Here is a 15,028-nt window from a genome sequence, read left to right as displayed (position 1 = left end):
TCAGCATACCAGCAGTGTATGGGAACATAAAATAGGTACTTTTTTAACCTCCATGTAGGAACTTAACTGTAGTCACATTCATTTTAACACGGGGTTTTTATTCGATGAAGCACAGAGAGCTTTTCATAGTCAAATGTTACATCTGTATGGTATTATTAAACATTCAAAGAATGAGAATACCTCTTCATTAATGTTCTTATTCCTAATAGACCAAAAACATTTTAGTCCTCAAATTTTAGGCAGCATTTCACAGTTTAATACTATCTCCTCCCCTCCCTGCTGCTAATCCTCTTTCAAGTGTTTCATGGTGGTTTGGATAAATTTGAAAAAAAAATGAATTTATACCAAGTAAAGTCATTATTGTCTTGTGAATGACAGATACTGGGATATATTTAGGCAATAATTAGTTCAAATTGATAGTTCTCTTCCTAGTTAGTTGCCTTTGCCTGACATTGAAAACAACTGTGGACCTGTCTGTCTCATTCAAAGGCCATTTTGATGCCTGTTGAAACAGTATCTGGTAAAGGTTTTCATTTGTTTATTTTTTATTTCTATTTTTTGCCAGAGAGAGTAGATAACTGGAGTCTTGGTTAAACACTGTTTTTTTTCTATAGGCTTATGTTCACTATTGGAATATAAAAAAGCCAGTTTACCCTCCCTCCGTCACTTTCATCTATGCTTATTAAATACAATGCAAATAATTAGAAAATACTGCCAACAATTGCAATAGTAGGCCTGTGTTCAGGAGTAAGTTGATGTAGAAATGGCACAGAAATTACAGTAATTCTAAATCTTGTTTGAAATTTGAACAGCTCTGAACCTTGTTTGAGAGAACCTGGGATTTTTTTGGTTGTTGACACATTTGGTTAGGAACTGAGGAAACAGAGGTGCAAAGCCATCCCTGTAAACCATGATAATACATTGTAGCAGATTAATTAATATTGGGTCTCATCTCAGCTGATGGAAAACCTATACTGTGACCTGGCAACAAAGATAATGAGCATTTTGACTTGTATGTTTTTTATATTTGGATTTCACTATTGTGTTTCCCCCCTGTCTTAGGATTTTTGGGGGACTTATTTTAGATATCAAAAGAAAAGCTCCATACTTCTGGAGTGACTTCAGAGATGCTTTCAGCCTGCAGTGCTTAGCATCTTTTCTATTTCTCTACTGCGCGTGTATGTCTCCTGTCATCACATTTGGAGGACTGCTGGGAGAAGCCACTGAAGGTCGTATAGTATGTATTACACTTTTCTCTGAAGTTTGAAATTCATCAGTTTTTGAGATTCGTAGTTAGATAAGTGAGCATTTATTTTGGATTCCTTTATGAGAACATATCTGATATATGGTCTGGCAGATAACATCATGTGAATTTCCTGGATGCCTGGTAGACCTGGTGATCTGCAAGTAGACTATCACATAACAATTAAATCTGAGTCTTACAGAAGCTTCTCATTTCATCTCTGGCCCCCAATCCTAGGCTAGTTTTAGGCTGTGGTTCTTCCTTCACAGGAGGTCTATAGCCCATTTATATAGGTCGTGCTTCTGTCCATTCTCTTTCAGAAAATACATAAACTTTTAGTAAGCAAAAGAAAAGCAAGATAAGGAAGATGGAGAAGCCACATCCCTATTCACTGCCATTTATTTTCTGCTGACTGCCTGCCTCATTTTTTATTCTCTTATCCCACATCTTGCCCAAGGTTGCTAGGCTTTTCAAAACAAAAGAAAAAAAATATCCCCATGTATTTTAAGCATTTCTCCCTAGTTATAATGGTTGCCTATACAACTTAGATAATGACATAATTTATATCTCTACACAGAGTGCAATCGAATCTCTCTTTGGAGCATCCATGACTGGGATAGCCTATTCTCTCTTTGGTGGACAGCCTCTTACCATATTAGGCAGTACAGGACCAGTTTTGGTGTTTGAAAAGATTTTGTTTAAGTTTTGCAAGTAAGTGTTATGTACTTTTGGCCCCTGGCTCCTTTCTGTTTCTCTACTGTATTTATAGTTCTCCCAACATCACATTTGCAGTCTGCTGGGAGAGGTGAAGTGGCTGATTTGATTGCATTTGCCATTTTTGTCTCTCCATGAAAATGAAGAAAAAGGGAAAAGATTTGTGTATAATGTTTTGTAATTGTTTGTAAAAAATTATATTCAGTTCTCAACCCTGAGAACCCCTGTTAGTTGTATCCCCTTAAATGCTCCCTTTAGACAAAGTCATGAGTTTAGATATTCAGGGGATGTGAAGCTTATTTACTTGCACTTCATGAATTAGACTTGTTTCCATCTGTTTCAAATGGTAGCAAGCTGTTAAATGACCTTCTTTATACTATTCTTTTTCTCCTCCTAGAGAATATGGGCTGTCATACCTGTCTTTAAGAGCTAGTATTGGACTTTGGACTGCAACCCTATGTATCATACTTGTGGCTACGGATGCAAGCTCCCTTGTTTGCTATATCACTCGGTTTACTGAAGAAGCTTTTGCTTCTCTTATTTGCATCATTTTCATTTATGAAGCCCTAGAGAAGTTGTTTGAACTCAGTGAAGCATATCCAATCAACATGCATAATGATTTGGAACTGCTGACACAGTACTCGTAAGTACCATTTCCCCTGTTGGCTGTGAGCTTTTCTTTTTACAAATATTGCTATTGTTATAAGAAATATGAGGAACTTACTCAGCAGATAGAGTGCATTAAATTGATTCATAACCTAAATCCTGGACACTCAGGATTGAACAGGATTTTAAAAGTCACCTAATGAGCCACTCATCTGATACTTGAGTTCTCAGTGTAACAACTCTGCCAAGAACAGCTTTTGGGGATTCTATTTGTCAAGAATTCCCTATTAAGTAGATAGTGAACCAAGGTTAATCTTGCTATATAGGCATTTTATTTTTTGCAAAACATATATGATTTTGGTTGTTTCAGGGCATTTTCTTAAAAAAATTTTTAAATAGATTTTATTTTTATTTCATTTTAGGGAGAAAGGAAGGGAGGAAAAGAAACATCGATTGGTTGCCTCTCAAACGCTCCCCGCTGGGGACCTGGCCCACAACCCAGACATGTGCCTTGACTGGGAACCAGACCAGTGACCTTTTGGTTCATAGGCCAATTCCCAGTCCACTGAGCCAAACCAGCCAGGGCTCAGGGCCCTTTAAATTTAGTATAATCCAAAAGAAACAGTGAAAATATAAGATTTCAGATTTAGAGTAATGAAGTGGAAGAGATTCATTGGGTCTAAATTGTATTAGACTGGTGTTTGAAAATGATAAAAACCTAAACAAAAATCACTGAATTGAAATATGATGGAAAGAGACATGACTTGGGGTTATGAACACACCATACAATATACAGATGATGTGTTATAGAATTATATACCTTAAACCCATGTAATTGTATTAGCCAAAATAACCCCAATTTAAAAATATATAATATTGCTTTTAGAACTTATGACATTTATGATGGAAGTACTCAGATATTGCCTGTTGTAGTTAATATACAGTTTAGGATTAAAAATGGGATCGGACCTATTGCCCTTTCTAGTTTTAGAATGCCAATAGTTTAGAATTTCTCAAAGGCTGTATTTTATACTGTGTGTGGACATTATATTGGGTTAGCCAAAAAATCTGTATATTTTTTTTTCATAAAACAAGAGATATTTTAAATTTTCATCTATAGCTTTATTGATTTGGATGTTTTGAGTATGTCAGCTGTCTCCCATGTGGTATAACGTCATTGTTCTCAATTATGTCTCAATTTGATCACTATCAGCTTCGAGCGGTCTCCCCTACCATGCTGTGTTGTTCAGTGAGAAATCTCCAGCCTGAAACTTGGCAAATCACTTTGACATGTTCAGTCACAGCACCTTCTCCATACACTGCACAAATCTTCTTTTGCATTTCAGTTATATTTTTACCTTTCTTGAAATAATAAAATATAATATCCCAAAAATGTTACATATTTTCTTCCATCTTCAATATTAAAATGGCTACACAAAAACTCACCAATTTTGATAAGTTTTTTTTTTTAAATGCCTGCCCTGGCTGGTGTAGCTCAGTTGATTGAATGTGGGCTGCGAACCAGGTTCAATTCCCAGTCACGGCACAAGCCTGGGTTGCAGGCCACGGCCCCCAGCAACCACACATTGATGTGTGTGTGTGTGTGTCTCTCTCTCTCCCCCCCTTCCCTTCCCTCTCTAAAAATAAATAAATAAAATCTTTAAAAAAATGCCTGCTGATATGACAGCTGTCACAATACAGTCTAACAAAATTGTTTTAAATGAAGTTAAAGACAACTATGTGCTACTGGAGCCATCTTATGGAGAAAATCCAAACAAATTTTTGGCCAACCCAATATAAATTGGATTTTTGAATTTTTTGAATTTTTTGTCGCATTTGTATCATTTTTATATAGCAAATATTTGAAGCAATATATTCTTTATGAGTTCTTTATGAGACAGTTATAACCTCTGCATCAACCACCAATGTTTTTATTAACTGCTTAAATATGGTCTCAAATGTTTTGAAGATTTATTATCTTTCTTTGTTATTAGAGGAAGTTAAAATTATTGAAACTAGACCAAAATAGTGCAATTTTGTTAAGAAAGATGCAATGATAGAACTGAAAGTAATACAATTTTATTTCTTTATCTATTTCTTTAATTACTTATTAAACTTTATTTTTCAATTATAGTTTACATTTAATATTATTTTATATTAGTTACAGGCATACTGCATAGTGGTTAGACAATTATATCCTCTATAAACTAATTCCCCTGATATTTCAACTACCCATCCAACACCATACATAGTTATTATAATGTTATTGACCATATTTCCTATGCTGTGTTGTACATCCCTGTGACTTTTCTGTAACCAACTTGTACTTCTTAATCCATTCACCATTTTTTATCCATACCCTCAACCCCCTCTCCTCTGGCACCATCAGTCTGTTCTGGATATCTATGAGTGTTTCTATTTTGTTTTGTTTTGTTTATTTTGTTCTTTAAAGTTCACATAGAAGTAAAATTGTATAGTATTTGTCTTTCTCTGAGTAATTTCACTTAGCATAATACTCTCTAGGTCCACCCATGCTATTTCAAATTGTAAGATTTTATTCTTCTTGATGGCCAAGTAATATTCCATTGCATATATGTACCACCACTTTTTAATTCACATATATATTGATGGTTACTTGGGTAGTGTCCATATAGTGGCTTTGTAAAATAGTGCTGCACTGAAAATAAGGGTGCATATATCTTTTCAAATTAGTGTTTTGGGTTTCTTCAGATAGATGAGGCTGTCCAGGAAGTATCCAGCCATATAATATGAAAAATAGAGATGTTTACTGAAGAAGATACAAGATACAAGAAACCTTTTACACAGGACACTGATGCCTCAGTCCCCTTCAAAGTAGGCACCTTGGGACCTCACACAATTCAAGTCACCATCAGCTGCCCCGTCATATTTTCCAGAATCTCATTGACAGTCTGAAATCTCTTCCCTTTCAAAGGCGATTTCAGTTTTGGGGAAAACCCAGAAGCTTCAGGGTGCCAAATCTGGGCTGTAGGAGGGCTGAGTCACCTGGGTGATTCGACATTTTGCCAAACAACTCTTCATGAGATGTGATGCCTGAGTAGGCATGATGTGGTGATGAAGCTGCCAATCAGCAGTTGCCAATAGCTAAGGCCTTCTGAATCACCCAAATGGTTTCTGTGGAGGAATATTCAAGTTTAACGCAAAATTTGATGCAGAGTCATTGCTCTACTTGCTCAGTAATTTTTTAAAAGATTTTATTCATTTATTTTTAGAGAGAGAAGGGAGGGAGAGAGAGAGAGAGAGAGAGAGAAACATCAATATGCGGTTGCTGAGGGTCATGGCCTGCAACCAAGGCATGTACCCTGACTGGGAATTGAACATGCAACACTTTGGTTCGCAGCCCGTGCTCAATCCACTGAGCTATGCCAGCCAGGGCTGCTCAGTAATTTTTAATGCCACAGTCACACAGTATACATGCACACTCATCAGTGTCTACTGCACCCCCTGACTGGTACAGTGAAGTTATCATTGTTTATGCATGCACGTTCACGTCCACTGTCCTTGGCTCCATTCATATCGATGTCACACAAACTGTTCTTGTTATAGTAACAATGGCTGGACTTTTTCTGGACAGACCTCATATATCCAGAAGTGGAATCACTGGGTAATAAAGAAGTCTTGTTTTTAATTTTTTGAGGAAACTCCATACTGTTTTTCACAGTGTCTGCACCAATCTGCATTCCTACTAACAGTGCAAAAGGGTTCTCCTTTCTCCACATCCTTGCCAACACTTGTTTGTTGATTTATTGATGGTAGCCATTCTGACAGGTATGAGGTGGTATCTCATTGTTGTTTTAATTTGCATTTCTTTGATGATTAATGATGTTGAACACCTTTTCATGTCTATTGGCCATTTATATGTCCTCTTTGATGAAGCGTTTATTCAGATCCTGTGCCCACTTTTTAAATTGGATTGTTTATTTATTTTATGTTAAGTTATATGAATACTTTATAAATTTTGGATATTAACCCCTTATTGGATGTATCATTGGTAAATATCTTCTTTTATTTGGTAGGTGGTATATTCATTTTGTTGATGGTTTCCTTTGCTATGCAAAAACTTTTTTAGTTTTATGTAGTCCCATTTGGTTTTGTTTCTTTGTTTGTTTTATTGTTTGTTTATTTCACTTGCCTGAGGAGTTATATCACAAAAAATATTACTAGAGAAATGTTTGAGATTTTACTGCCTATATTTTCTTTTAGGATTTTTATGGTTTTAAGACTTACAGTTAAGTCTTTAATCTCTTTTTAAGTTTATTCTTATATATGATATACCAAGGTGGTCTAGTTTCATTTTTTGCTTGTATCTGTCCAATTTTCTTAGCACCATTCATTGAACAGACTGTCTTTACCCAATTATATGTTCTTGCTTCCTTTGTCAAATATTAATTGACCATATAGGTATGGATTTATTTATGGGCTCTCATTCCATTCAATTGATCTATGTGTCTGTTTTTATGCCAACACTATGTTGTTTTGATTACTATAGCCTTGTAGTATAGTTTGATATCAGGCAGTGTGATACCTCCAACTTTGTTCTTCTTTCTCAAAATTGCTGTTTTGTGGTTCCATATAAATTTTTATGTTATTTGTTCTAGTTTTGTTAAAAACATGATGGGTATTTGATAGGAATTTCATTGAATCTATAGATTGGTTTGGGAAGGATGGACATTTCAATGATACTAATTTTTTCTATCCATGAACGTAGTATATACTTATATTTATTTGTATCTTCTTCTATTTCTTTAATATCTTACAATTCTTAAAGTATAGGTGTTTTACCTCCTTGACTAAAGTTAATCCTAGGCATTTTTGATACAATTGTTAATGGTATTATTTTCTGAATTTCTCTTTCTGGTAGTTCATTATTTGTGTATAAAAATGCAACCAAGTTCTGAATGTTTATTTTGTATCCTGCTACTTTACTGGATTGCTTTATCAGTTCTAGTTTTTTGGTGGAATCTTTAGGATTTTCTATATATATTATCATTTCATCTGCAAATTATGACAGTTTTATTTCCTCCTTTCCAATTTGAATGCCTTTTATTTCTTCTTGTTTGATTGCTGTGGCTAGGACTTCTAGTGTTATGTTGAATAAGAGTGGTAAAAGTGGACATCCCTGTCTTGTTCCTGATTTTGAGGAAAACACCTTTGTTTTCATTGCGTGTGTTGAGGTATGTTCCCCCTATTCCCAGTTTGCTGAGAGTTTTTATCATAAATGGGTGCTGGATTTTGTCTATTGTATCTATTGATGTGACTATATGATTTTTAATGTTTGATTTTGGAAATACCGTGATTTTTAGTACTTTTTCTTGGTCTTCAGAGCTAGCTTTATAGTATACCTCTGTTTTGGGGCAAGAAAATCAGAGTGGGAACAAAATAACTTTCCTAATGAAAGCAAATAGTGAGGGTGCTGTGAATGGGGTTCAGAAATGGATGAAGGAGGTGTCAGGGACACTCAGCAAGCAGGCAGATGGGAAGAGCAGTTTGATCAGAATGAGTGATAACAAGGATACTTGCCTTTCCATTTATCTTCAGTTGCAAAAAGAACAGTGTCTCCTAATTTGAATATCCTTGCTAGGATGTATACTTAATTCTGCTTGAGTTTTCAAACCTACTGTATGCCAGAAACTATGTCAGGTGCTAAGGAAATCATGAAAAATCCTCTGTTCTCAATGAGCTTCCAGTTTAATAGGGAATGCAGACAAAGAGACAACATAATGAAATGAGTGCTGTGTTAAGGGTTTGGTACAGAATGCTATAGTATCATATCAGAGGACCACCTAACTCAAATTTTGGGTTCAGAGAAGACTTCCTGGATGAAGTGACATAGAAGACCAAAAAATGAGTAGGAGTTAGAAAGGTGCTGAGGAATAGGGCTGCAGAGAGGTTCAGAAGGAGGGAATGGTACAGGCCCAGATGCAAGCAATTCATCAGTGCTTTGCAATATCTGTTCAAAGTCATATGGATAGTGGCAAATGAGAAATCAGACTTAGGTCTGATAACTCTGATATAATTTTCAGTGCACTGATGAATACAAATAAGCTCTCAAAAACAATATGAACAAATAAAATAGGTGAAAGCAGAATTCTTCTTTTTGAAGTGGTGTGGAGGCAGCAATTATCCACCTTTTCAGTTGTCCCCTGTACCCTTAATGGCAGTTTCTAAGGTACTTCAGACTGAGGATCACAGTTTCAAGTACCCTAGTCTAGAAAGGGAAAAGATCAGAGAAGCAAGGACTGAGCCCTGGTAATGGTCACAGCTCGAAGGTAGAAGAATAAAAAAATTGTAATCAACAGATAAAAAATTAGAAAGAGACAGCAGAAAGGGGAAAACATGAATAATATCAGGTTTTAGAAGGCAAGGAACAAAATTGTATCAAGAAATCTCTAGAGAGATTTGTTATAGAGATCAAGAGAATAAAAAAGAGAGGTCATTGTTAACGTTAAGACACTCTTTTGAGTGGAGAAGAGAGAAATGATTAGAAGCCAGTTTGCAAAAAATTAAGATGGAAGTAGGTGGTAAAGAAATGAGAAAAGTATGTGTAGGCCACTTTGGTGTCAAAGAAAGTGAAAAACAGCGCCTTACAAGCAGACAATGAGATCACGAGAATGATAATTTGTGATAAAAAAAGAGAGCTGCATGTGTTTAAAAATGAGGACACAGAGACAGAGGCAAGAGAGATAAGAGATAATAGAGACAGGGTGGAAAAACATGGGATTGCAAAATTCCAGGAATCAAAGAGTGGTAAGATCAAGACAAATTGTGGGGTTAAGTAAAACAAATACTCAGAGACTAATTTGATAAAGAAAAAATTGTTTGATTTATCCATGGTTCCTGCCTGTCATGGAGATCAGGATGAGAGGACACAGGCCCTGACTTGCTTTATGTTTCCATCTCTGCTTTTTTAAAAAAGATTCCCACCAGAATATACTTCATACTCTATCACAGTGTGCACATCTGAAACCTAATTATTAGAAGGCTGAGTAAGAATGTGGGCTAATCACTGTGTTCCATTGCCTAAGTGCCCTTCTCAACCAAAATTGGGGAGTTAGGAGGCATGGAAACATGTATTCATTCTGATGGGTTGTGAGCTTTTAATGTCTCCTGGACCTGAAATGGGTGTAAGAGAAACACAGAGAGTAACGGTCACCTTGGGAAACATGGTTACTGCACTGTCTTCTGTTTTGTTTCACACCCATTTCCTGAATCACTCATGTTGTGTACATGACTCTGATCAGGTTTTGCCATTACTTGCTCTTTGGAAAAGCAAAACTAATCTTTTCTTTTGGTATGCATGCAATGCATAAATTTATCAGCATACTTTTAGTCATGTACATTAAAGAAAATAAGTAAAAGTTACTGCTAACAATAATGACAATTTAGTGTATAATCTCACACTTTTGCACAAAACATTTTGTGTTTCATGAAGTTCACATGACATTTTCAGTGGTTTTCTGTTCCTGTCACTGACCTAAGTTTTAAGTGTCATTATACTCATGTTCACCTAGAGTTTTTTACTCATGCTGCTGGCCTTGTGCTTTCATGGTTTTTGTGAGACAAATTCTTAGAAAGTGTCAAAACTAAGATGCAGTACATCTGAGTTGCAGCCTTTGCAATTTTAACATGCCTTTACACTTACATATTTTGCCTAGGTGTAAGATGTTGAAAAAGAGGCCTCATCTACTTTTCAAAGATAATTTTTTATACTCGGGCCTCCTATATGCATATCTCCTTAAATTCATAGTTTTGTTGACCAACTAACAAAATGTATTGATGTCTTTAAGACTAGAATGCCTTGTACCTGTGGCATCTGAATCTTATAATGGGGTACTATGTAGACCTTGTATTTGAAGCTGTGGCTTTCCTTTCATTGTGCCAACAGCAAGTGTCAAGAGAATCATTTTAACTTCAAGAATATATGCATTTCACTGGATGATCAAGCTGAATTTGTCAAGTTAGCAATAAGTAATGAGTTTGTGGAAATAACTTTTTCTAGGTTGTTTTGTTTCTAAGAAATGGCAAAAATAGAATAAAGCATTCTGCTCATAAGAGATGAAATGTGTCTTCAAATATATTGTAATAATTTAACATCTTCAAATATGGCTAGCTAAAGAAAGATTAGGGATCTTATTAACTCTTTGCAATTGGTTGGAGCAAAGCAAAGAGCAGGGTCTATCACCCTAGTTTCCAATATATTAGCATACTAGAATTGAATAATATCCAATAATTACCAAGCTGTTATCAAGTGTGATCTCACTACCAGGTTATGGGAAGGGCTTTTTTTCCACCTATCTTTTTGTTTTTGTTTTCAGCCTCATCCCTCTACATAACCCAGGACAATGATTTATTTTGGATAAATGTTATTTATTGTGTGATTTTATACTCATGGAAGAATATTTTTTATAATCTCCTTAACTACATTCAAGCCTCCTTTAAAAGAGCAGAAAACATAACAATTTTATCTCCTGTAGCCCCAGCATAATAGTATAGAATATAGTAGTACTTAATGCACATGGATTAACTGAACATGTTGTAATATAATTGACATCATCTGATGAATAATGTTTGACCATAAAGACAATAGGGCTGTTTTATAGTATCTTTAACATGAACCTTAAAGATTTCAAGTAGAAAGTTTTAATAAACTTGAGATGTTATGAGATTCTTAATGTGGGATAAAAATATACAAACTGAATTCATAGAAGTAGTTCTGACTGAAACCTAGACAGGGTGCCAGCATGGCGGAGAGTCATCTGGAAGCGAGGCAGGACTGCAGCCTGCAGCCCGGGTCCAGACGTTGATCAGAGGTGTGGGGAGAAAGGGGATGAAAGGGAGGTTATCAAAGCTCATCGACCTGTTAGTTCTGACTAGTGAAAAATAAATAAAAAGTAAAACTCACATTTAGAGAAACCCCTGTGTCTCAACTTTTTAATCACTTTTTTACTACATACACACTTGACTAAGTTTATCCAGAATTGCTTGCAACATAACTTTATAATTGTATTTTTATGTATTTATTTGTGTAATATATGTGTATCTCTACTAGATTAATCTCTATGACTATTAGGCAGGCACACCTTTGTAACCCCTGTGGCAGCATGGCACATATCATAAAATGAACATGTTTGTTCATAGTTTTATATTTCTGAAATGCTTCTTGCAACTTGTATGTGCCTTTAACATAGAGTTTTTTCTCTATTAAAAAGCTGATATTAAGAAAGTAGATTATCTGACATCTTTGAATCAAATAAATATAATAGTAAGCTCTCAATAAGTCATTCTTCAATAAAGAAATTTCTGACAACCATCTTTTTGTTGATTCTTAATCCAAACACTTGCTACCTTTGTTTTTCCTTCCTGCTTTTGAACTAAATTCTTGTTTTAATAAAGTCTTATCTCCAGTAGCAATAATATTCAGTATAAGTTTATTAGTTACCTGTTTATCCTTATTGTTCCTAATGAATTATGAATCTTTGAATTAGAAGATTGTCTCTTCATTTTTCTGCCTCCAGAGATCCAGGGGGTTAGTAGACACTTATAAGCCTTTGTTAAGCATCTTTTAACAATATTACTTCTCAGATCTACCTCCAGCTGCTATTTTCTTTCTCTGTAACTGTAGATTTGCAAACCTTAAGTAGATTTATCTTTCATAGTTTCTTGTCAAATAGCTATGAAAAGGCAAAAATTTGCATGAGCATACCTATTAGAGGGAGAGTGCTAAGCAAGGATTGATGGTTTCCTTAAGATACATTGAATTTCCTAACCAAGCATGGCTCAGGTGGTTGAATGTTGTCCCACAAAGCAAAAGGTCTCCAGTTCAATTCCCTGTCAGGTCACATACCTGGGTTGTGGGCCTGGTCCCCGGTTGGGGTGCATCAAGAGTCAATCAGTTGATGTTTCTTTTGCACATTGATGTTTCTCTCCCTGTCTTTGTCCCTCTCTTCACCTCTCTCTTAAATAAATTTTTTAAAATCTTTAAAAAAATACATTGAATGGCCATAGGTCATATGTTTGCATATCAAATACACAGTATTTCACTTCATTAAGACGTGATGACCATTCTCAGAGAGAATGATTCATAGAAGGCTAACTTTATTCCCTCCAAAACTTTCACTTAGATATCTAAAAGAGTGAAGCACCCATGGTACAGTTTTTTTTTCATTAAAAAAGCATGAAATGTTTGCCCATATTTCCCAATAAATGTTTTTAATATACATGTCCATATGCGCAACTGAAAAAATGGTATCCCTCATCCTTGTTTTTCTGAGACAAATTGTAGTATTATTTGCCTGTAGATAGTGGGATCTACCAGCTTCTTAACAGTTCTTCCTACTGCTGGAATTGAAATTTTTTTAATCATTGTTTCTCAACCACTGATACCCATGCAATCAGAGAAAATCAGAGAAAGCTTAAATAAGCAACATTTTTTTTAAAATTGGGTATTTATAATAAAATAGTCTTCCAAAAATTCCACTGGATTTTTATATCCTTAAAACTCATTGTAAATGAAAAAATGAATAATGAAAGCATGAAGTTATTTGACAGAGTAAATAGAAATACACAGCTGTAAAGAGTTGTGAACCATTGCTCTAGCAACTGTCCAGCAGTTTGTTTCTAAATATCAGTTAAAATAAGTACACTGAAGTTTTATTTTATAAATTAAAGTTTTAATTCCAGGGAAAATAACAATTAAAACACCTTTTTAAATACATCAATTTATATTTACTAAAATCCTATGGAGCAGATAGAATCTATCTAATAGAGCAAGTTAATGGCTTATGACTTATTGACAGTCATAGAGGCACACCAAAGAGTAGAGCCCATGTTTCTCAGTGTTTTGCTTTCTCTGTTAGATGGTGTGATCTCATTCTGTGCTCAACTTTATCTCACCTGTTCAGCATATTGTCGTGAATTCTTTATGAGATTAATATAATGCTAGCGTTGGCCCTTTGTATATGATTTGATATTTTACCCAGGGTATCTGTCATTCTTTTGGGGATATTTTGAGCAAATTAATGTTGTTCATGTAAAATGTTGCTACATTATTCATTCATTGTTGGATATTTTAAGTATCACCACTGTGTACTTTATGGATTCAGTTATGCTAAAAGAATGCTTAAAGCCATTGCTAATAATTTATTTTGGAATAAGAAACACTTCCCTTTAACTATGGAAGTTATTATGTTAATTGCTATGAACACTGTTTCTACTCAGTATTTCTAGAACTAGCCAGGTTCAGTTAGCTTAGAATAATCTTTCCATGTATAAGTTCAATGCTTGGTTATATAAGGTGTTCAGCTTATGAACTTTATCTTTATTATTTAACAAACAGGAAAGCATCAAGTGAAGAGATGTATATATAACTCTTGGAAAGAAAGAAGTTTACTCTGTAAAAACATTCTATTGTCATAGCTCTCAGTTTTAGGCAAAATAGTTTTTATATATCACCTAAAAAACTATCTTTATAAATATTTTCTCTGCAAGACTGTTCAAATATTATGTGAAGGGTAACAAAATATGTTCTGTGAATGAATGTTCATTACTAGTCACAGTGAAGTTTATGTTGAGGCCAGTTTTGCTGCTTCTACTCTCCCCACTATGTTGCTCATCTCTTCATTGCATAGGTACCTACCTGGTGTCTTCACAGTCTATAAAAACTTGCTCTAAAGATGATTAGTAAGAGACTAGTTTTATTTTTAAAAATTTCATTTTTGTATTTAAAAGAACAAACCACTTACAGTAAAATTTTTTTTCAATTATAAAAGCAGACTTTAGGGAGTAAGAGAGGTTCTGACTCACTCCAAAATCATATCACTTGGTGTCATGGGTTGAATTGTGTTCCACCAAAATTCACTTTATGAAAGCCCTAATCCTCACTTTGTTAGAATATGACTGTATTTGGAGACAAGGCCTTTAAAGAGGTAATTAAGGTTAAATGAGGTCATATGGGTAGGTCCTAATTAACTCTGACTTGTGTCCTATAAGAAGAGGAAATTTGGACACACAGAGACACCAGAATGCACCTGCACATAGAACAGACCATGCGAGGACACAGCAGGAGAGTAGCATCTGCAAGTTGAACACAGAGGCCCCAGAGGAAATCCACCTTGATAACACTTTGATCTCAGACTTCTAGCCTCCAGAACTGTAAGAAAATAACTCAATTGTTTAAGCCACCCAGTCTGTGGTATTTTGGTATAGCAGCCCTAGAAAACTAGTTTACTGAGTAAATGCTTATAGTTTAGTTCTATTTATGTTTGGAGTTGTAACAGCTAACTCTCTGAAGTCTTTCCCCCTGTTAATGGCAATTCCATTCTTTCAGCTGTTCAGATAAAAAAAAAACCCATGGATTTATTTTTGACTACTCTCTCACCCACCCAGACTCTTCAACAAATATAATGGCTCTCTATATAAACTTTAAAC

The 15,028-nt window shown here is 35.0% G+C and overlaps 1 protein-coding gene across 6 annotated transcripts in view; it reads left to right on the top strand.

Annotated features, from left to right (window-relative positions):
• SLC4A10 (solute carrier family 4 member 10) overlaps nucleotides 1-15,028 on the top strand; it is a 268,818-nt gene that overhangs the window by 204,154 nt on the left and 49,636 nt on the right. For all 6 annotated transcript variants that reach the window (XM_045850821.1, XM_045850997.1, XM_045850689.1 and 3 more), the window contains 3 exons: nucleotides 1,063-1,237; nucleotides 1,821-1,954; nucleotides 2,355-2,600. In XM_045850821.1, coding sequence (XP_045706777.1) covers nucleotides 1,063-1,237; nucleotides 1,821-1,954; nucleotides 2,355-2,600 — 555 coding nt within the window. The remainder of the gene's footprint in view (nucleotides 1-1,062; nucleotides 1,238-1,820; nucleotides 1,955-2,354; nucleotides 2,601-15,028) is intronic.

Source organism: Phyllostomus hastatus, unplaced genomic scaffold (genome assembly GCF_019186645.2).
Source record: "Phyllostomus hastatus isolate PE091 unplaced genomic scaffold, TTU_PhHast_1.1 phas_contig_1, whole genome shotgun sequence".
In the NCBI taxonomy this organism is placed as follows: Eukaryota; Metazoa; Chordata; class Mammalia; order Chiroptera; family Phyllostomidae; genus Phyllostomus; species Phyllostomus hastatus.
The sequence above is the reverse complement of the archived record's forward strand: the minus strand, read 5'-3'. Positions and strand labels throughout refer to the sequence as shown.